The sequence below is a fragment of the Seriola dumerili genome, unplaced genomic scaffold (assembly GCF_002260705.1).
Source record: "Seriola dumerili isolate Sdu_G_001 unplaced genomic scaffold, Sdu_1.0 BDQW01000068.1, whole genome shotgun sequence".
In the NCBI taxonomy this organism is placed as follows: domain Eukaryota; kingdom Metazoa; phylum Chordata; class Actinopteri; order Carangiformes; family Carangidae; genus Seriola; species Seriola dumerili.
Genome location: NW_019174323.1, coordinates 12,591,046 through 12,614,450, shown reverse-complemented (window position 1 = coordinate 12,614,450; position 23,405 = coordinate 12,591,046). Strand labels below are relative to the sequence as shown.

General features: G+C 40.7%; 2 protein-coding genes and 1 long non-coding RNA gene across 5 annotated transcripts; 2 read left to right on the top strand and 1 right to left on the bottom strand.

Moving 5' to 3' along the window:
• Positions 1-1,703: 1,703 nt before the first annotated feature.
• On the top strand, positions 1,704-6,001 carry rdh13 (retinol dehydrogenase 13). The gene is made up of 7 exons (XM_022742575.1): positions 1,704-1,879; positions 3,054-3,172; positions 3,290-3,445; positions 3,533-3,637; positions 3,779-3,991; positions 4,273-4,374; positions 5,497-6,001. Exons 1-7 carry the CDS (start codon positions 1,815-1,817, stop codon positions 5,817-5,819), a joined length of 1,083 nt encoding a protein of 360 aa, XP_022598296.1. The 5' UTR covers positions 1,704-1,814; the 3' UTR covers positions 5,820-6,001.
• LOC111219786 lies at positions 3,822-8,127 on the bottom strand. 2 transcript variants are annotated; one of them, XR_002665027.1, is made up of 3 exons: positions 8,016-8,127; positions 5,556-5,690; positions 3,822-3,896 (listed from the first exon to the last, which is right to left on the bottom strand). It is a non-coding gene; the product is annotated as an uncharacterized LOC111219786 (long non-coding RNA). The 2 variants fall into 2 exon arrangements; XR_002665026.1 differs by having other exon boundaries at positions 8,020-8,127.
• A 940-nt stretch (positions 8,128-9,067) lies between these two features.
• decr2 (2,4-dienoyl-CoA reductase 2) lies at positions 9,068-13,415 on the top strand. 2 transcript variants are annotated; one of them, XM_022743108.1, is made up of 10 exons: positions 9,068-9,271; positions 9,946-10,047; positions 10,209-10,277; positions 10,808-10,859; positions 10,964-11,099; positions 11,590-11,714; positions 12,048-12,141; positions 12,219-12,323; positions 12,654-12,842; positions 13,064-13,415. In XM_022743108.1, the coding sequence occupies exons 2-10, from the start codon at positions 9,947-9,949 to the stop codon at positions 13,096-13,098; spliced, it is 906 nt and encodes a 301-aa protein (XP_022598829.1). In that variant the 5' UTR covers positions 9,068-9,271; position 9,946; the 3' UTR covers positions 13,099-13,415. The 2 variants fall into 2 exon arrangements, with proteins under 2 accessions (XP_022598829.1, XP_022598830.1); XM_022743109.1 differs by having other exon boundaries at positions 12,654-12,906.
• Positions 13,416-23,405: the final 9,990 nt, after the last annotated feature.

Here is a 23,405-nt window from a genome sequence, read left to right as displayed (position 1 = left end):
CAATCACACCCCTGCCTGTAGATGAGTATGAATATGTAGCTCACATTAATAACTTTAAAAACGTTTCCTTGTCAACAGTCCAACTAAATCCCTGGAACATTTTTGCAACATTTGGTTTGAACAGCAGGTACTTAAACTTTGAACAGAAGGAGAGATTTTTCACTTTGGAGAACATGTGGAGTAACATTTAGCATTCAGGCAGAAAAAAAAAGGATTGAATTCAAAACAGCCTGCTCATGTACAAAGCTACACCCCACCTTCACACCTCCATGCATTGGTCCATAATAGCCTCTTTCTGTCTTACTTTAGCTCTCTCTTCCCTCGGCCTCTTTCATTTTCTCAGTCTCACCTGGTTCCCCAGTGGAAGAATGACTTTCTGACTACAATCTCAACAGCAGAGCTATTTCGCATCTTTCCTCTTTTTTTTTTTTTTTTACAATCCAAAAACAGAAAAAGCAACTCACAGCCACATCACCCTCTCCCACTGAACATAGTCATCTCCTCCTCTGCAGACTCCTCCTGTAACACCCCCGATATCTCATCCTTGGCTTCTATTCCATTTGGTTCTCATGACATTTTTACCATATTTCAATATGTGCGTGTGAATTGCAGTCTGGGATTTTTCTAGAATATGACATTTATCTCAGTATTAAAAAAAACAATACAGTAGATGTACAGTATTCCCTAATGACACATCTCAAAACTAAAAGCAACCAGAATTAATTGTTGAGATGTTTCTGAAAGACTTACAGAAAACACACACACAAACAAGTTCACCACTGATCTTTAGCGTGATTTTTCAGGTGAATTACTCTTGATAAACAATAGCATTCAGAGTCTTAATGTAGTTTGTCGTTTATATCATATTATATATTCCGACACAAAGTGCATTACAGAGGCATAGAAATGTAGAACATATAACATATTAGGAAGACATAAATGCTTAAAAGACAATAAAGAAAGCAACAAAGCACAAGCAAAAAGAAGCAAATAAATACTTCAAGATTAAAAAGACAGAATTTACAGAAATTTATTGGAAAGCCGCAGCAAACAATAATGTTTTAAGCCCTGATTTAAATGTGCTGACAGGTGGGGAGCATAAAACTAAAAGCTGTTTCACTGTGTTTGGATCCTGGGAAAACTTGGTAAACCTGGATGCTTTGTAAGATAGTCTACAAGTAAATCAGAAATTAGACCATTTAGTGCTTTATAGACAAGTGAAAGGATAATAAAATCTGTCCTTTGACACACAGGAAGCCAGTGCTGTGAATTAAGGACTGCTGTGATGTGCTCCACTTTCTTGGTGTTGGGGAAGACTCTGGCAGCAGCATTCAGGATGAGCTGCAGCTTTCTGGTTGATCTGTCAAGGCACCATTACAGTAGTCTCGCCTGCTGAAAATGAACGTATGAATACGTTTTTCTGTATCTTTTTTGGACAGAAATCATTAAATTCTTGCTGTGTTTTTAAGGTGGTAGTCTGATTTTGTAATTGTCTTTGTAGCAGATTAGTTACAGTTACATACAAATCCCATGCAGCAAATTACAAAAAAACCACACGTGTGAGCTAATGCTTGTTTTAGAGCCTTGTACATACAGCCAAATCTTAGCCTCAAGGCAAATTGTAAAAACGGGACTACATTTCCCATAATACCATTGGGTTTGTGCTCTTCGCGGTTGGTCAGGACTGGTTGATGACGGTAAAACTATGCGCGCGTAACCTTGTGCTACAGCACAGAAGTCCTGTCAAATCAGCTGTGGAAACAGCGTCAACACATTTCGATGTTATAGTTTGTCGTCAACATTATTCCGGAGCCATGAGCAAATATATTTTACCAGTCTCTGTGTTTGGGACAGTGTTTGGAGGCGCTGTTTTACTGAAGTGAGTAGCTCTTCATAATGTGACGTAAGGCCACTGTATCATGATGTAACATTATATTTCACACTGTGTTTATGTGCTGATACAAATATGCTGTGAAGTTGAGAGTCGGAGCCTGGGCACAATATGTTCAACACCTATATCTAATGCATACAATACACAACAACCCTGCTGCACTTCTGTGTGGCCCATAAAATGCACTTAACTCAGTCATAACCTGGCTGCTGTTGTACTGCAGTGAATTGCTGTATATTGTAAGGTAGTCTAATTATGTAAAGTTATTAACCTAGTAGTATTTTTTTCCTCCCATGGTGAGAGGACAACATTAACTGCTACTTAACAATTGAGTACAACAACTCAACAAAGTACAGACTCATTGGCCCAGTTCTAAAGATGGATATGCTTCACAAATGCAGCATATATAACAGGGTCATTGTACCGGACTGAAGAGGCTGTGAAGGTTTTCATAATATTCTGTTCACACTTAATAAGGCTTGTGTTTATTTAAATTAAGGGACTTCTTTGTTCTTCCATGTGTTATCTTACTTAATGAGATAGAACAATGTGACATGATGAGCCACTTTAGTCAACTTGAGGTCAAGTCCAGGACAAAATGCATGTTGGTCAAAATCAGGACCAAATGTTTAAGATGAAGCAATAAAACTGGCCAGATTCACCTGTGAGGGGTTACTATTAACCCTTTTCCTCCCCCTCTTGTGCAATGTACAGTATTCCTATGATGGATCATGAGATCTTGATTAAACACATAAATATAGAAGATATATGCAAGACTGAAATACTGAAGGTCTCAAGACTAGATTTTGACACAGGGACTTTCTTGAAGACTAAGTTATAAAGTAGGAACAACTTTAAAGCTCCAACACACCCAGAGTGAATCCACACAGGAGTTTTCACTTATTGCTGATTAGACCTCTTCGCTTATGTACAGAGTTTGGTGACATCAGCCTGACTGCAGGTCTAATCAGCCAATTATTGAAAACACCTGTGCTGGGCATTTAATATCAGTTGATATTGGGCTGCTGGGCTGCATATTCCCAAACACATTAGACTGAGAGAAATCCACCCGGTTTTGATGTTGAACTGGGAGGTGTTACAATCTCATGTGCCTAAATAAAAAATAAAACAGCACTGCACTTTGTTTTAATTCCTCCCATAGGAACCATGTGACTGGAGGCCGGTGTCCTAGTAAGGCTACTGTTACTGGAAAGACTGTGGTTATAACAGGAGCTAACACAGGCATTGGGAAAGAGACTGCCCAAGAGCTGGCCAAGAGAGGTGTGCAGAAAACATGATGTCACTCTCATTTGGTGCAAGTAGGCACAATAGCAAAAATCTTAAGCGGTTATTCTGTTCTTGCTGACACACTCCATTTCCCGTTCCCCACATCGTCAGGGGGCCGGATCATCATGGGATGTCGGGACATGGAGAAGTGCGAGGCAGCTGCAAAGGAAATACGAGGGAAGACCCTGAATCCTCACGTTTACGCCCGTCACCTTGATTTGGCCTCCATGAAATCCATCCGAGAGTTTGCAGAGTCAGTCAAAAAAGGTGAGGACACAAAACATATCGTGTGCTCAATAACAGAAATGAAGCAGAGTCAGTAATTTGTTGAATATGACTTTTATTGTCTTGTAGAGGAGCAGAGAGTGGATGTTCTGGTAAACAATGCAGGGGTCATGAGATGTCCAGCATGGAGGACAGAAGATGGCTTCGACATGCAGTTCGGAGTGAATTACTTAGGTACTAGAATGAAAACAACAGGCAAATTAAGACGGATAGTGCTGTCTCTATAAAAAAAATAAATCTAAACAATCTTTACATTACTTAAGCTCTCCCTTATTCCATCACTACCTGATTTCGATAGTTTCTCTCTTCCTCCAGGCCACTTCTTGTTGACAAATCTACTGCTGGATAAGTTGAAAGAGTCCGCCCCCAGCAGAGTGATCAACCTGGCCTCACTCGCCCACATCGTTGGAAAGATTGACTTCGAGGACTTGAACTGGGAGAAGAAGAAGTTTGATACCAAGCAGGCGTACTGTCAGAGCAAGCTTGCCAATGTTCTGTTCACCAGAGAGCTCGCCAAGCGATTACAAGGCAAGTCTACTGGCTGTTGCATATGTGGGCATGTGTGGGAGGGAGTACGGCCTAGGTTCTTGTTTGTAATTGGCCATTGGATATATATTTTTAAACAATGCTGTGTGTGTGTGTGTGTGTGTGTGTGTGTGTGTGTGTGTGTGTGTGTGTGTGTGTGTGTGTGTGTGGTGTGTGTGTGTGTGTGTGTGTGTGTGTGTGTGTGTGTGTGTGTGTGGTGTGTGTGTGTGGTGTGTGTGTGGTGTGTGTGTGTGTGTGTGTGTGTGTATGCGTGCTTGTAACAGGCACAGGAGTCACAGTGAATGCTGTACACCCAGGCGTTGTTGCCACGGAGCTCGGGAGGCACACCGGTTTGCACCAATCACAGTTCTCGAGCTCTGTGCTCAGTGAGTATCCTGCTTACTTATTGGATTCCGAATTTAGAGTAATCGATAAATCCAGTCAGGTTCTGCTTACCTAATACATATGCAACAGTAAGCTTAGGCCGTACAGATTCTGATATGTGGCAATGGTCTCAGCGAACTTTCTACACCTCTCTTCTTGTTCTGGATAAATAGGCAGAACCTCAAAAATAACTTGCCACATTTCTGCAATACCACCTTGCAAAAACACTCCATTAAAGTGAGAGTCCTCTACTGAAAATGGTACTTGATTAAAAGTGCATAAGTATTAATAATGAAATATACAGTGAAATGTAATGGTACAATACTATTATATATTTTATTGTTAGATTATTATTAATGATACACAAAGGAGCAACAAGTGTTTAACTGTTGTTGTTGGTTGAGGTGCAGCTAATGTTTAACCACGTCATAAACTGTTGGGTAGTTTCATGCATTGTAATTTATAAACTCATTTAGATTTTGTATGTAAAATCTTAATGCATAAAGTAACTTCTAACTAAAGCTGTGAAATAAATGTGTGAATTTAAAACAAAATCACCAAAATCAGTATTACAAGAGTTTTACTTCACAGCTACATGTTCTACATTATCTCAGCCGCCTCTTAGAAAAATTCTATTACAGTTTAAATAAAACCTCTGAAATCTGAACTCACAGTGCTCCCATTGCTGTTGCCGCGACAGCTTCTCTGTACTCTGTTCTGGGAATTGGCGGATAGATTTTTCTTTTCTCTTTTCTTTTTTTTTTACTCTGCAATGATTATATTTATAATTACATGATACACTCTGGGGTAATAAACAACCTCCACTGTGAGGAGAAAAGCGTCTGGTATTGAGATCATTTACAGTCAGTGAAGAAGATAATAAAAATTAACAATACAACATGTGCAAATACAACGTGTGATTTAGATGTGAAACGTAACTTAATGTAATTGATGCACCTTCTTGTACGTGTTTCATTTAGTCATTTACCAGAGACAACAGGACGGCTCCAGTTACTACTTGAATTTGTACTTGACATTGGTCATTTAATGAAATACAAGTATTTTATTGGAGCCAAACCATCAAAACTTCTCTGTGGACCCCCACCCCCCACCCCACCCCACAGGTCCCTTTTTCTCTCTGTTGGTGAAGAACCCAGAACTTGGGGCCCAGCCGAGCATCTACCTGGCCGTGTCTGAGGAGATGGAGGGTGTGACGGGACGCTACTATGATGTGATGACAGAAAAGGAACCAGCGCCCCTGGCCCTGGATGAGGAGGTTGCTCGTAAGCTGTGGGAGGTCAGCAGCAGGCTGGTCGGTCTGGAGGAGGAAGGACAGACCGGCAAGTCAAACCCTCCAGCGGAAGGCCAGTGCAAAACTGCACAGACGGACCCAGTGCAAAAACATGGACACAGCCCAGGACCAGCTGTCAGTGCTGTGGGGCTGTAGGTCGGCTCTGGCCTCTGGGCCAGTAGGAAATAATGGACGTCTATGACTTCAGCTATGCCAGGCTCATTGCAACAATTATCTGTCTGAGTCTGTGATTCTGGTTGTCTGTATAATGGCAGTTTTTTGTACATGCCTTTATGTTCCTGCATCAGGATATGTCTTTAAAACATGTACAACAAGCAGCCTTTGACAATGGACTTTTGACTCGTTCTTGCTTATGCCTCTGCGCTGGTGACAGAATTCTTGGGTTGTCCATCCCTCTGTCCGTCCCATTCTCATTAACACGATATCTCAGTTAAGCCTTGAGGAAATTCCTTCAAATTTGGCACAAATGTCCACTTGGACTCAAAAATGAACTGATTAGATTTTGGTGGTCAGAGGTCAAGGTCAGAGTTATCTTAACAAAGAACAGTTTTGGCCTCCTGAATTTGATATCTCAAGACCACCTTGAGGGAATTTGTTTAGATTTCGCATAAAACATTCACTTGGACAGATGAGCTGATTAGAATTTGGTGGTCAAAGGTCAAGGTCACTGTGACCTCACAAAACACGTTACCGGCCATAACCCACAAATTCATACACAATTTAATTCAAATTTCTATAAGGACAAAATGAAGTGGTGACATTTTATATCCAAATGGTCAAAGGTAAACTTCACTGTGACATCATAATGTTCTTTAAAAACACCTCTGGGTATTATTCAATGCTTTAACTCAGCAAGGGGAAAATGTGACCAGATTTCCTGCAACCACGCTGCTTCGCAGGAGGCATACGACTGCGAGGCGGTACTTCTGGTTTTTCTTTTAAAAAGAGAGTATGTATCTTTAAATGGACATTTGAGATTGCTAATTCAGATTGTGTTAATTTGTTTGTTTTGCTGAGTTTATGACTGTTCTCTAATTGTGTTGCTGTTACACAGTCTTTACCAGTGAAGAAGGTACATAGTGTCACTGCACTTCATTCATTACAACACATTAGAAAAATTTATATGAAGCACTAAAATAAAGTGCCAGCAAAGACTGCTATTTATTGTTATATGTATGGTAGGTGGGATTAAAACTGAAAGGGGCTCATCTTATCTTAAAATAACCAAAACATTTAATTAAAAATCTCCACCGTAAAACATGAATATTTAAACGTTTTTCATCTTACAACTTTTCTACAATATAGTTTTCTTTCACTCCTAAAAATCACATCACACATAAGCACAAACAGTATTTAGCCCCTATTTTCAAATGATATTTGAATCTGGTCTCAGTAAATTTGAAGTACAAGTGTATTTATAGTAGGAGGCATTCTTCTGCAACATCACTGTAGGTTCACAGTTAAGACTGCTGCAAATGGTTTTCTCTTTGTGGATTCAAGCAGAAAATGCTGACATATAGTGCCATCTGGCTGCCAAGCATTAAACTACAGGTGCCTGGGAGCTGATCCGCATTAAACCTTTTATTCAAATGGCCTTAGTTATTTTTGCATAATCTTTCTTTTTTTGTACAGATTATGTGTACATTAGTGCTGACCATTTTCTTAAGTATGCAGTTGTTTTAAATTTTTGAAAGTACTTTTCTTTGAAGCCATTGATTTAGTTTAGTTAAACATGGTATAAAAATCAATTTGCTTACTTTACTTATATACTAATAATCGATTACAGAAAACGTGGCCTATTTTCTTTTTTTATCGTTGCATAGTATCCTGATGCAGACACTGTAGATCACTTTACACTTACAACTGCTTCACCATACAATCACATTATAACCTTTATAATCTCGACAAAAAAAAAAAAAAAAAAAAAGACTGCAAATGGATTTCCATACTAACATACACATTACTTAGAAAGTTTGACAGGCATAGTCAAAATATAAAACAGTATAGTATGAAAAAAATGTCAGTAATTGTGGTTTCCTGGCAAAAGTGGAAAATATTGGCATGGTCCTTTGAAGTTAAATTTACTAGTCTCGACATTGAACACCTGTAGCAGTCCTCAGTCAACAAACATTTTCATAGACTGTAAAAGTATATCTAAGGAGGCATGACAGATAACTACCTTACACAATTCACAATAGTGCTTATTTACCAAAAGAGCTCCCAGTAATGACAGACAGTTAGCATTAGCTACCTAGCTACATGTTAGTAACTTTGTGCCAGCACACATCAACAAACTGAAAATGTAAAGTCAAAATATACAAAATTGGCTACCAACTATTCAGAAATGTCCTGCTGCAGTTGTAGAGTTTGAATTTCTTCAGGAGCCTCTGCCTCTGGGTCAGATTCTGAATAAAAGTCATATGGTTGAACCAAAGCCCTTCTGACACAGGTCACAGGTCACCGGTCACCGTAAACATTACAGCATGGTGCCAGAAGCCCAAGCCGCATCCCCTTCCAAAGAGGGGCGTGGTCATTTGCATTTAAAGCTACAGACACAGAAACAGCCTGTTCTGAACAGGGCTGAAAAAGAGGGGTTTACAGGCATGCTGAAATATAGGATCGGAGTGGATTTTTTAGCAAGAAACTTCAAAGACATGTTTTGGGGACCTCTGAGACTTATTTGAACTTGTTGAAAAGGAGTATAATATGTCCCCTTTAAAGAGTCTAAGCATCCATTAAGTGCAGCTCTGTAAAAAGCAAATCAAACCAATGAAGTTACAAAAGCACTCATCTTACATTTCTGATTCTCCCCAGCATGAATCTGCAGTCATGCAGCCTAAGTGCAGAGGATGATATCCATCCCAAAAGTCTTTGAGGGATCCATTGCATAGGGCTTTTTCCAACAGTAAATCCCAAAGTACTGATCAATATTGCCCACTCTCTGTTCCAGTGCACACTGATTGGCCTCAAACCTGAAATGATACACCCTGGATCGTTTATTTCAGTGTTAGTTTACCGGAGAGAACCCTTTCTGGTGCCATCCTAGAAGATGATGAGTATTGGAGATGAGCAACAGAATCACAGGATTTTCCCTTGCTCCCTGGACTGAAAAGACCTTTACAGTCTCTTGAGCATGTTGTTGACTGATATGGTTTCTCCTTCTAGCATGGATCAAATCAATCCTGACCTCTAAAGTTTTGGACTCGCAGTATTTTCTGAATTTTAACGCTGTTTAATATGTATATTCTCCCTATCATTACATTCTGTCTCTTAAACAGACAAAAAAAAACGTGTGGAAAACGAGACATTCGTGCTCTTGAACACGCACGCACGAATCAGACGGACTTCATTGCCCACAATGCATCAGTGAAGGACACCGAAAAAGTAAACGTCCAAAGTACAAATAGTTCCTGCTGAAAAAAAAGAAACATTTTATGGGTGAGGAATAATGTAAAGGTACCTCATCAGATTCAGATAAGACCTTCGTGTGCAGGTCGTGTGTCACCGAAGAGGAGTTGGACGCTTCTTTCTGCACTTCTACAAAACTAGCTTGTTTTCTTCAGCAGGAAACACGACGGCAGCTACATGTTAGTACCGACATATTTACATAACAGCATGCTGTGTAAAGCGGTGGATTCATTTATTTCACTTAGTCTGCAGTAGATTTAATGAATGTCAGTTGCAGTGCTGTGATGTGAAGCAAAAATACGAATCAAAATGCCTTTCACTGAGTTGGAGTGACGGTCTGTGTCACTGCAATGCAGTTTTCCTTAGTTTGGCATCATGATTTTTGTAACTCCTCACCTTGCCACAAACTTATGTTGATGTACCCTCATGACCTCGAGTAACTTGACAACTAATGTAGAAAATTACTGATACAATATTGTGCTTATTGGCATTCAGTTTTATACTACTGTTACACTGTAAGTGTGATTGACTTTAAATTCTGCAATGCTTTGGAGGGTACGTCACAAAAATCACGACAGCATGTCAGCAGCAGTACAAATAGGAACACGTAGATTCTTATGAACAATGACGAAAAAGAGAGTAAAACAACCTTTTTAGATGAATTTAAATATCTGACAATTCTAACAAAAACAATCATTATTATCTAGATCCGGACCGCTGCAGACAGGTGTACTGAGATATATATACTGGGCTGCATTTGTGCAACTCCTGTATTTACAGACCATTCAAATTCTAGATTTAGATGATGGTATTGCCGGTGTGTTTGCATCTATTTGACATCATTATTTATCAGCATGGCAGGTCCGCAGAAAAAGGGAGAACTGCTGCCAGAAGATGTGGGTACAGATGACTGCCTGACTTCATACACGCACATCTACAGTCCAGATTTACTAAAGTAAGCATGAAAACGTGATTTTGGATGAATTTCCCATCACCATTACCGATTGATTTACTGCATTTCACTGTAGTTGGCTCTGTGCAGGACTACTTTTTGTTCACTTGTCACTCTAATAACTGCATAAGGTGACCTTTGAGGATTTGCCCTTTATTTTTCAGGGATCAGGTTGCTTTCATCACAGGTGGGGGATCTGGAATTGGACTCAGAATAGCTGAAATCTTCATGAGGTGAGAGGGAGTGCCAGACTATTTCTACCTAACGTCGGTCATAAATCTGTAACATGGAGAGTAATTTCATAATTCTGTGTCAGAATTATGTCATTACTATAAGTCTTAAACAGCAAAATGTGTGAGGGAGATGGTATGTAGGTGCACTTTAAACCCTCGAGTTGTGTTATCTGCTAGTCAGTTTCATCATTTTGCTTGAGCTTGTGTGACAAAGTTGAAATAGTTAAATATTAAACTAATGAGGCAAAAATTGTTTATCTTTTATAAAAATCAACACCTCACCTTGTAACTTAATGTCCTGGTTGTTTATAGTGATGACTGCCAGATTTGTAGACTTCAGGCTCACCCCTAAATGTTCTTGGCTCTAACATTTACTTCATCCCTCATTTTTTATGTTGCGTCCCCTGTTTCCTGTTCTCACCTTCTGTCCTACTTGTCTTGTCATCAAGTTACCCCCGCTGTCTCCGTGTTAGCCTCACACATGCAGGTATCCTTGTTCATATCATATTTCACTCTCTTCTTTCTTTCAGGCACGGCTGCGACACAGTGATTGCCAGCAGGAACTTGGACAAGCTCAAAGAGGTTATTCCTCTTGCACAATTTCCACAATCCTAAAAGATGTATGTTAAGCCATCACTAAATAGTAATGCGATGGCCTCATGTGATGTCTCTGTGTGTCTCTCTAGGTCGCTAAAAAGCTGTCTGCTGTGTCAGGACGCCGCTGTCTCCCTTTGTGTATAGATGTGCGGCAGCCTGAGAGCATCGCAGCAGCTGTGGATGAGACACTGAAAGAGCTGGGCCGTGTAGACATCCTGATTAACAGTATGTGACCTCTTAATCACAAGTAGAAAAAAAAATGTGTTTTTGTGCTGGTGATTAATGCGTTTGCGGTGGGAGCAGTCTCTCACCAATTAGCTACTTGTCATTCTACAAGGCATCCTGCTAACATAGGTACAGAGATATTTTAAGGTGTCTGTAAGGTGAAGCAGGTGCACATGTACTTTGAACAAAGGCCAAGTGTGTCGTTTAATCATCAACTGTTCTGATGCTGCATCTATCTTTATCTTCTATGTTTGCAACCTACTCGCTGTTACATACTGTTACATCACTACAAGATTATTATTAGTTGTCAAATCAAATTCAGATCGCCTATGCAAGGTGATCTCTGTTTCTTTAATGTACCTCCTAATGTAGCTTTAATGAAGCATATAAAAAAAAAGCATTCATGAAAAATTCAACTCCTCTGTCTGTGTATGGGATTTCTTTGTTCAGTGGTGTGTCATAATTTTGGCCCCGGTGCTGTTTCTGACAGATGCTGCTGGAAACTTCCTCTGCCCGGCTACGGCGCTCTCCTTCAATGCCTTCAAGACGGTCATGGAGATAGACACTATGGGTACATTCAACACCAGCAAAGTGGTTTATGAGAAGTGGTTCAAGGTACAATGCATGTTTTCATCTGTCTGTGTGACACAATATTCCTTAACTTCAAGTTAAGGAGCTATAGATAAATTGTTTACTGCCCCACAGCACATAATTGATGATAGTACTGTATCTACAGGAAGATAATTAGGTAGTTGATCAATAACTTTCAGTCAGATTCACTTTCTGCAATTCCCCCTGATCACCAAAAGAGGACAGTAAAGATCACAGATTACTGAATGCTGCCTTTTTAGCTAAATGGGAGTTAAATGGCAGCCTCTGCTCTCTGAAGCTGTTTTGATCATTTACGTATTGCATTGATTTCGAGCCTCCCATCATTTGTGGGCGCAGGATCACGGTGGCAACATAGTGAACATCTCTGCAACACTGGGCTACAAGGGGCAGGCCCTCCAGGTGCATGCTGGCTCTGCGAAGGCTGCAAATGGTAAGAGCATTTTCAGTGTTACGTAACGGCTTCCAAATGAGAATCTAATGAGTCTCTGCTGCCTCTGCTGTCCTCAGATGCCATGACTAAGCACCTGGCTGTGGAGTGGGGGCCCAGTGGGGTGAGAGTCAATGCTGTGGCGCCAGGTCCTATCTCTGGCACAGAAGGATACCGCAGACTGGGTAAACACTATGTTCACTAAGTGGCTCATTTGATGCTTGTATATTAAACAAGCAGTCCTGTATTATAAGCAATGTTTTGATCTCTTACAGTATGCAACGATTTCATAAACAACCCTCAGAAACATTTACAATCGGGTTGATTGAAAAATAATTGTAACAATAAATTGTGTAATTAGACTTGTATATAATTAATAGTGTTAAATAACACCCGTGTGTGGAATTTGACGGACAGTGCTAGACAGAAAACATTGGGCCCCTTGGATGTGTAGCATAACAGTGTAAGTAAGAGTGTCTGGTAATGCTTTTTTTTTTTCATTTTAAACCTCTCAGGTGGCCCCAGAGGGGAGGCTGCTGGTGCCTTCCAGTCCATTCCTCTGCAGCGAGCAGGCAACAAGACAGAGATGGCCCACTGCACTCTTTTCTTGGCCAGCCAGGCATCGTCCTATGTGACTGGAGCCATCCTGGTGGCTGATGGCGGGGCGTGGTTGACCTCCGCCAATGACGTCTCCATGCTGTTGGGTATAGCCACCTCTAAATCCGCTAAACTCTGAAAAGGGGCTCTCCTGTCCTCCTCCTGACCCAGGTGTGTAGGAGGAGGTGCAGCTTGAGGTCCATGTGGAGAGACAGTATATGATTGAGAATGAAGTGATTGTGTTGTGGATTGTGTCTTCTCAAAGTTTAAATGACAGGAAAACAATATGACACATATTAATCCACTTGTCTCTCTTATTTTCTTTCAGGTTATTGGTCATCTGAAAAGAAAAGAGACAAGTAAATGCTGAAAACAAACGGGTAATTTAGGGGCTACCTGCAGAACTGATATGCTCCATGTACAGTGTTTGTGGTGTATCTCACCCACTGCTGTCTGTAGAGTGTGTTGGAGGAGTTGAACACTAACATGCTATACTTCTTGTATTATATGTTACAATCTTAGAAGTGGATCAACTTATATAACAATTCTGGGATTTTTCAACCTCTACAGTGCCATGTATTATACAGTAATCATGCATTTCATGTACAGTCGTGTTTATCACATGCCATTTCATGTGGTTTCTCAGTACCTCTCATTTATTAATAAAACTTTTGTATAATTAGTTAATAATGATTACAGTTTGCATTTACCATTGTAAGTCATTTTTCTTTTGTTTTTTGGTAAAAAGATCCAACTTCCTTGGCTATTGAAGTTTGGATCATACCTGTAGAATGAAGCTGACTGCTTTTAACGTTTAACGGAACAAAAATACACACACACTCACACACACAAAAAACAAATATGATTACACAAAATTATCTTCTTGAATTTTCCCATTTTTTCCCATGTGAAATCCAGGATAAAGATCTGTGAAAATCCTACAAGTGAAAGAGTTGGAAAAGGAAAAAAATCTCTTGATTTTCACTTGTAGCTCATGTCCACCTGTGACTAGTGGTTGTAAGTATATGGTAATTCGATACAAGTCAAAATTGGTTGAGAGCCACCACTGAATTAAATGACCAATATGATGAAGCCTATAGTATGTAACTGCAAATCTGAAGAAAATCAATACCGCTGCAAGTCAGATGGGGGCGCCAAAACATTACAATTGCATCCATTAAACAATTTTCTCAAAATGATGAATCTCCTGTGTCCACATGAGTTGTCCAACAATATCATATTGGTTTATATGTTATGTCAGGAGTTATTAGAGCTTAAAGAAACAACCGTTTAACCGGTGGACCTGGCGGCTTCACAGACCACATCCACCGAATGAAATGCCATTGAGCAAAACAAACCCTGTTAGTTGGTTCTGCTCACTACACTGACCCCGAACTTTGACCTCCGGCTGTTTCAAATACTGTCATTATTTGACGTATGTGCGCAGGTGAGTGTTTTGTATATTGGCCACGAGCCTTGTGCATAAACACAAATCATAAGGTGATAGCTGGTAGCTGCCATAAAACCAATGATACTGCGGGGTATTTTGTACGCTTGCGTGAAACGTCAGTGGTGTGTATGCGGCTGGAGGAGGAGGAGGCGGCGGAGGAGGATGGGACACTGCTGATGCTGATGCGAGAGCTTTCGGTGTCTGTGATCAACATCGGTAGACTGACCGCTACATGATGGAGCTTATTCGTCTAATTTAATACCCCTTTTCGTTTCCTTGTGGGTTTCGACCAGAGCCGCTGGGACAGATGTGTGTTTTGAGACGAGAATAATAAAGGAATTCGGGGTCTCGTCTCGTCACTCGTCTGGCCTGTCTTGTGACTGACACAGGTGGATTGCTGCTGGAAAACGGAATCGAAGTGAAGACATAATATTGGACTATAACAGAGGCGGCAATTCCCGCAGCTACCTCTTGAACCGTGGAATATTGAAGCTGAGACATTTGGTTTAATTTCACTGAGAGGGGTTGGGGGTGGGGGGGTGGACCGTTGGGCTTGTTAGCTAGCTAATAGGCTAATTTCGCTAGCTAGTCAGTTAGCAGCATTCCTGGCCAATGGCACGGAAGAAGTGGGATGCTCGAAGGAGGAGTTAATGTTAGTTGCTAGCATAAATTCATTTGAGGAAAGACAGTCGGCGATATATGTAGTAAACCGCCTTGTAATGAGAGATTTAAAATGAACGGTACAGCTCGAGGTTAATTCATGTTTGAGTAGCGCTGGTCACATCGTTTCCTCGCCGCACTGTGTGCTCCTCGGCAAATTAGCTTGCGATGGATAAAATCAGATAATCGGCTAAGAAAGCTAATGTTGACAAACACTGGTGACTTAACGCTTTAATTTATGCTGTTTCAAACGGTCTCGTTGCCAATGATGCTGTCAGTAGTGTTTGGCAGTTGAGCTCTGAGACTTTATTTCGGTGATTTATTAGCTTTCAGGCCGAAGTGAAGCATGTTGACGTTGGATGTGCTGAAGCTGGAACATTTGGCAACAACCAGGAGCGGGTCTGCCATGACAGAGAGGGACATAGTGAGTCAAAACACACTTGCATCAGTATTATATCTGCTAAAGCTAAGAAATTAATATGACTTTTGAGTTTAGGTAACATTGTTTTCGAGGTGTGGACGGCAACCACTGAAGCAGAAAACAACAAATACAGCAATTTGTTACTCTGTAACCTGCCTGACATCGTTTCTGTAACCGACCGACTCTCTTAAAATGATCAATTTTGATTTACCTTTATGCAGTTATTTATAAAATCACAATAACTACCAGCATCTTTTAAATGTCAGAGCTAGACAATGCGTGTAGGAATTCCACACATTTATTTAAAGATTTCACTGAGAAAGTGTGGGGCCATTTAAAAACATGGCATTAAAATTGAAGAACTGGATCTTGACGACAGCAGTGAGATAAGACGTCAGCAGCTTTCACAAGTTTGCGAAGGGACACAGCCAATATAAATGGAACCGACAGTTCTGTCTGGCCCTTTGGGGCGCACACAGTGGGAGTCAGACCAGCCATTTCCTCGTGGATTTCACACACTGGATTCAGACAATGGAGGTGTGCTTTGTCAAAACATGAGTGGCCAAACAGGTTTGGATTTCAGAGACGGTGACCAGGATCAAACATCCCAACAAAGTGAAGAAGAAAAGGTTTTCCAGGACAAGCCGGTAGAGTTGGACAACCTCATAAATATCTCTGATTTTTCTTGTGGAGATGTGCAATTTGAGGCCAATCAATCCATAAACTGCAAAACCTCTCTCCATCGTACTCATCTAGAGGAATTGTCTTACACAGAAAAAACTGAGGGACCTGATGAAATCAGTGACTGTACTTTATCATGGCTATTTCCTCCCAACCTCACTGATGTGGTTGGAAAAAACTTTGCCTGTGAGGAACTGAATGTGACACAGGAGGCCCTTCTTGAGGGCTCAAATGGCCTCAGTAGTCAGGCTGAACTAATAAGCCTCAGTGTACCTGTCTCTCCATCAAAGATTTCCACAAGGAATTCCGAGGCCAACATAAGGGATCCATTTATGTTGGTAGATCTCTCAAATGACACCCCTTGTCTCCCCCCAGAGTCTTCAGGTGAGTTCAACCCACAGGGTGTCAGTGAGGAGCTGGTAGACCTGTCACAAGAGGAGCAGGCGGATCTCCCTCCCTCACAGAGCAGGGAGACTTTGTCACCTGAAACTGGAGACAAAGGTTTATTCCCTGATCAAGTGACTGATCTGCCTGTAACCAGTAGCACTACCCTGGAAGGATTGCCTGAGAACTGCTTCTCACAAAACCATGTCAGCACGCCACTGGAGTGTTTTGAAGGATCTGTGCCTTTGTTGGATTTAAAGGTTCCAGATTGTGACAGCAGTCTGAGCCTGTGCCCAGCCAGTCCTGCCTCTGTTATCTGCACAGGTGCGCTGTCACATTTATCAACAGAGGAGTCAGAGGTGGAACATGCAGGAGCTGCTGTAATTAGAAATCTGACTTCAGAGCAACAAGGTGAGAATGACTCATTTGCTCTGAGTTTGTCAGCTGAACCTTCATCACTGACAGTGCCTCTGGCTGAAGATGCCTTCATTGAGGGGGATTTCACCAGTGAGAGTTATTCTGTGGAGAATGTGTCTAAGGATTTGATGGAAGACAAAATTTGTTCTGAAGCCAAAAATCAGGGGAATGAGGCAATGGCTTTGGATCTGTGCTTGACTGCTGATGAGGTCCATGATGAGGAAACATGGGATTTGAAACCACAGGAGGGTGTGCAGGGTGGAAGTGTTCCAGATCCAACAACTGAACAGAGGGAAGAGGAGAAGGTGATAGACACTAACCAGCTGGAACGATCAGATTGTCATGAAGTAGCCCCCTTTGATTTTTCAGTTCAGGACTTGAACACTTCTTCTCCTGAGGCTGGATGGACTAGTGAGCAAACTGTGGAGACAATTTCCCTCTCTAAGATGGTGGTAGATGACTCACTGCCAATGGTTTCAGCTGTGAGCACAAGAGAGGAAGATGTCTCCCCACTAAAAGCTGTATTCGACGCTTTAGACCAAGATGGAGATGGCTTTGTTCGGATTGAGGAGTTTATGGAGTTTGCTGCTGCCTATGGGGCTGATCAGGTAAGATCCCTTGTTTTTCTGTTGATTGCCCCCCCCCCCCTAAGCTGGCAGCTACTGGGTAATGCATGCTGAGTGCAGTTCTTTGTAAAACCATATAAACTTCCATATACGTAAATGATTTATTATTGATTTTCCTGCTGCACCTCGGAGAGCTTCCTGCAAAGAGTCTGCTTCATGCAGTCAAATGAAATTCATCTGGCTGATGTCGCTTTTACAGTGTTTCAAGTGGTTTAAGATCCAAATCTATTTTGTTGTTAGTCAGTAAATGCCAAGTTTAGTCATTTTGAATGATAGTTCTGTCAAACCAAAATTTACATATAGAGATTAGTACTGTGGTGGGTATCATTGATATGACATCAAATATGAGTTAAAATGTTTTTATGAAGTACACCAGGTTTATGTTGCCCCTTACATATAATGAAGCAGAGGTAACATGACCCGTGCTTGGGTGCTGTTGTGTTCCCCACAAAGCAACTCTCAACATTCAGTGTAATAGATTTGGCTAATGCTGCTGCATATTGTTAAAACCATGGCTGGATTAGTTTGTCGTCTATATTTGGTGAGTATTCAAGAGCGAGGATTTGGGTTATCATCGAGATAAGTCTGTCGAGCATATTGGCTGTAATGAATTCTGTCAGGCCTGGAACTCCTCCATATGTCAAATGACAAGCACTCATCTTCCCATTTGCATATCCCGTGGTTTGGGGATAATCTCATGTGAAATGGTTGATGATTCTCACTACACCCATGACACTCACCCATTTGTTGTATGTCACCCTTTGCAACAGGTTTTTAACTTTACTTTTGCCAGATAAGTTAGTAAGTTACAGGTCAAGAGACAACAAACCATTCCTAAAAAAAAAAAAAAAAAAAAAAAAAAAAAAAAAACTTGAAACCTAAACTTAAATCTTCTGTAGGTTCAGGTGGTCTCACCGAAAGTTAAATTCAATTTGGCACAGACCTCACACGCCCCTGAGTAAAAAATTACCTCAGTTTCTTTTCCTGTCAGACGTGCTTCTTTGTATGCTTGTTTAACTGTTTACAGGAATCGCACTGAGCTTCAGTAAGTGATCACACCATTTGGAGTGCCCCACCGAGCATGTGTTAGATATCCTTTTCAACTCATGATGACTTTTTTTGTTTATGATATTAATCTTGTCACTTACAACATTTATAATCCATGTTTAAAATATGTCCCTTGTAGTTTTAAAATGTTGGTATTAGGTAGATTCAGGCAACATAATGAATTTAAAAATATTAACCAGCTTAATTTAAACTATTTTTGATGAACTTTGAACATGGCCTTTGGGTGAGCGTGGGTACTCCACACACAGAGCGTGGTGCTGGCTCACTAATGCTTTTTAATCCCTTCTCTCCCAGTTCAAAGCGCCTCTATTGCCCCTGATCTGTCCCGTGTCTAGCCGTAGATATCTGTGGCTCCCCAGGCAGGGAATTGTGAAGGATTAAGAGTAAAATGTATTTTCCTGAGTCAGAGGGACTTCATGGTTTTGGTGCTGTCCACCAACTGCCCATGACCTTGTTTTGAGGGACAAAGCGGGCTTTTGTCATGTTAGTCTAATGTAAATCAATTCCACCTGTTGTGTGACCAGGCGGCGCTAAAGGTGATACATTTACATGACACTGGTAGGTGATTTTATTTCATAGGTGTGGTCTGCTTTTACTGTTATTCCATAATCTTTAGTTTCTGGTGGACTTCTCTTCCCTGGAACCAATATTACAACCACTTCCTTTGGATCTCAGCTTCCTGATGGTTTCCTTCGACTGCTAACCAGATTGTTCAGATTGATTACTTTTGCGTCTTTATTTGTGTTTAGCTATCAGATATCTGCAGGCGCCAATATGTGCCATTACAGGAAACTCCCCTTAGATTTCTGTCCTTCCATGATCAGAGACAGACAGAGGCTCTGGCATGTTTTGCCTTTTTTCATTTATAATAAGTAAGCAGGCAGCAGACAGACTTATCTTCAGAATTTTTTGGAATGTTATATAATGCCTGTAACCTTTAAGTGGATTTGGCATCCATTAACTGAACTCAAGGATCAGTGGGAAAACCAGGTCTGATCTAACAAGGCTCACACACAAACACACATTATGATTGTTTCTTTGCTGAGGTAGAAAAATGCTTCTCTCTTCTCATATCAGTTTGGAATACATGTGCTAATGTGCTTTTCATATTTGGATAAGCTTTACCCTGACATGTCCTTGTGTTTCAGTCATCTGGAGATAAAAGTGGTTTGAATAAGCGCCGCGCCTGAGTGACTCTGATTAGTGAAATTTTACTGTGGACCATGATGGAAACGCATGTATTTTAGCAGTGTGGTTAAGAATATACTGATTCAAAAGGACATTCATAAATAACACATTGCCAGTAGGGATGTAAACAAATGGGGTTTAGGGCTAAGCTCAGGGTGTCATATGGAGGTTTATTAGCAGGAATTATTTCAGAGTGCATTAAACAATATTTGATATAGTTATTAATTTTTTATTGTGTCTACAAGCCTCACAGATCGATCTTTGTATTCTCTCTGCCAAGCCTTCCCCTTTGTGTTATTGTTTATATTATCAGTTTGGTTGAGGGCTATAGGAGCAGGCCTTACATATGCACCTCTTTGCAAATGTCCCAGCAGTCTGTTACAGACAGCAGGAAGGTATTCATGAGGTATTTGCATGGATGTTCAGCTGGTGCTTGTATGCTAAGCATGCAAATGTTTGCTCCAGAATTATTCCAGGATATGATAGTGACCATGTGCATACACACACATAATGCATTGTGTGTTGTTTGAATATGAGAATCATATAATGTAGAATCTTAAAGAAGAATAGTTGAACTTATTTCAAAGAGTGAACTCTGTTGGAGAAACAAGACACATCCTCACCCATCCGAGTTAATTCATATCTTCCTCTTTCATTATATTAATTCACAAGTACTGACTCTACCACTTTTTCTCTGAAGCATTTGTCAATTATGAAACAGATTTACTAATTGAAGGTTGATTTGTAGCCTGTAGTACAGATGTCAAATCATTGTCATGAAACCCTCTCTTTTAATGTAGTTGAGGGATAATTCTTAACAATGTTAGGAACACTATGAGCAGTTAATACTGACCTGCTGCTATCTGTGCAGGTACTACTCTGTAAGACGTTTTGATGAATAACAGTGAAAAAAATTGCTCTCAAAAGTGAAAAGTGCTGCAGGCATGCACCAAATCTGTGAATTTAGTCATTGAAAAGCTCTTTCCAACCACATCTGGTTTTGACCCTGATTCACAAAAGCTATACTGAACTGCATTGTGGTCAGGTCTCCCTTGACAGTCGTCACTCCCAACCCTGGTTTAGCCAGCCTCCCACCCCTCACCCGCTGCTTTTATGTACTGCCCCTCTAATCCACAATGGAATGTCCCATGCCCTGAAACGTCCCCTCTCTTGAGTTCACTTTAGTGTGCATGTGTTTTAATGTTTTATATTCAAAGATCATTCTGCCTTTTTTTTTTTTTTTCCTGTTCGCTTTTGCCAACCCACTAGGCTTATGATCATGGTTATCAAAGTTTTGTTTCGGAACTATTGTGAAATCCCCTCCAGGCAAGACTCTCACCAAAGGGTATTCTTCTCCATGGGGTTATGCACAACAGTGGTCTGTGTGGAGGCGGTCAGGCGTGCCCCGGCACTGATTAGACACAAATAGAGGAAACAGAAAAACCACAGTGCCTTCACTGCCCCGCTAAGCAGTGGAACTGACAGAGATGCATTTGAATTTAGTTTTTATCTCGGCCTTACCACTGTCTCTCAGGGCTGTGCTTGTTAGGTGCGCAATATTACATAATACAGTATTACTGATAATACTGTGAATTACATTTTCAAAAACAAAGACTAACATTTTGAATTAAGTGTTAAATGGCTAGAAAAGCAAAGAGTGACAAAAACAACGAGACAAATACTAGAATATAAGTATTTTGATAAATAGTTGTTGAGTAATTTGCTAAAATGGGGACAGTTTTCCAGTTGAACAGCTGTGCAGAGGCTTTCCCAGGGTCTTGGGGGCCAAATAACAACTGAACTGAAATCAAAGTCACCTATGGTTTTTAGGTTAGACCTAGGAATAGCCAACAGGCTCTGCTCACAAGACCTGGGGGGCCTGGCACTGCTGTACAGACTGAACAACTCAGATATAGGCCATGGATAGCTTCTGCAGAATAGTGGATTTATACTGCTCTGGTTGCTTTGGCTGTCAAAGTCTTTTATAGGTGGTTAGTTGTACTGTCAGTTTTTTTTTTTTTTTTTACTGTAGAAGCAATAACAAAACTAATTCACTGCTTATTGTAACTGTTAAGTAAAAATGTCATCTGGACCACAGACACCCATATATTCCCCAGTCACACCTCAGTTTTCTCACCTCACTCAGCAGAGCTGTTTCTGAATGGCTGCATGGAACAAAATCATTTCCTGTGACCCATGATGTTCCATAGTGAAACGGTAAACTGAAGACTTTTATTTAAACGACACACCCACAGATTCCTTTTAACAAGTTAAATCTTTTGAAGGACCCTGCCTCTTCAAGGGTTAGGGTTAGGCCCTTCTTCAGCTTAGAGTATATAGCAAATCTACTGCATGGGAAGGTTTTACCAAAGCAGAGATGGGAGTGGGATGTACCTTGATTCCACATGCTAAACTTAACACTGCAGTACTAACCACCATTCAGCGAGAACAGGCACTCCTCTCTAAATACAGCTGGGTTGAATTCACCGAACCCAGATCATAAGCCACAGGGGTTGTCAGAGTCAGTTTATTAGGAGTTTCAGCCCTCTCAGCCTCCTGAGTCGCAGCTCAGCGTTGCTAAGAAGATCAACTTGTTTTTTCTTCTTCTGTGTAACCGATATAAAAAGTGTGGAAGTGAGAGGCTGCACACAGAACGAAAGTCTTGGTGAAATGACCATGTTCACATTGTGTGCTTCCTTTCTCAAGGAATAAGTGAGCCGAAACCACAGAAACCACACCCGACATACTCTCACGCTCCCTCCCAGCTAATTTTGTCAGTGATACACGCCTGAAATTATGCTGTAATAATGGGTTAGTAATTTTGTGATGGACGACATTTGACTTAGTCTATTATTTGTGTAAAAAGATTTTGATTGCTCGGCGCCACCAATAATTCTGCAGATATAGGCCCATATCTAGTTCAAGGTTTAGGTCTTAGAGAGCCAGCTGACTAGATAGTAATCATTAACAAGTACAATGTGCCAGGGAATTCGTACAGGTGAAGGTTCTCTCAGTACAGATCAGATTACATTTAATTTCACATACACTAGAAGTCAATTTTCAATCTTGAGAAATTGTTGATCCGAGGTTCACTGTTGTTTTTTGTTTTTTTTAATCCTCCGAGGTCCTATGGTTACTGAGGCACACTTTCTCTTGTTGCCAGGTAACTGACTGTAGGAGCATACAGTATGTAGGTGCACTTACGTAACCCATTTAACACTTGAGTGCAGCAGCATGTCTTTGCAGAAAAAGCGATATATTGCTTTACATTATGAGTGTACATGAATTCAAGTTTAGAGCAAAAAAAAAAAAAAAAATGGTATTCGAGTCACAAAACCTCTCAGTAACATTTTTCTTTCTTATTTTTCCCTTTTTGTTTTCTTATGATATACAGAAAGTATAAAGACAGTGCCCTGCGTCCTTGTAAACCCACTATTGCATGTCAACAGTTGACATCTGAAAAAACTGCTTTTCCTCTGGAGGTCAGAAGTGTTTTATTGGTGGCTGTTTGCTCCTGTAAAAAAGTTGATGTAATTCTGTAGTTGAACTGTCATATGAATGAACTTAGGAAATAGGTAGTAGTTTTGTGTATTTTAAGTTCAGATAAAGTCCTGCTTTGTTCTTTTGTCTGTGTTTTGCTTCTCCACTGAAGTCAGTAATCAAACATTGCAGCAAAGTCATTTGCCCTGGAAAACTTGCCCCTTACATCATGTATTACGTCATCAAGGCAACCCAAATGATAGGGTTATGGTAGAAGGGTTTTTTTTCTATTGCC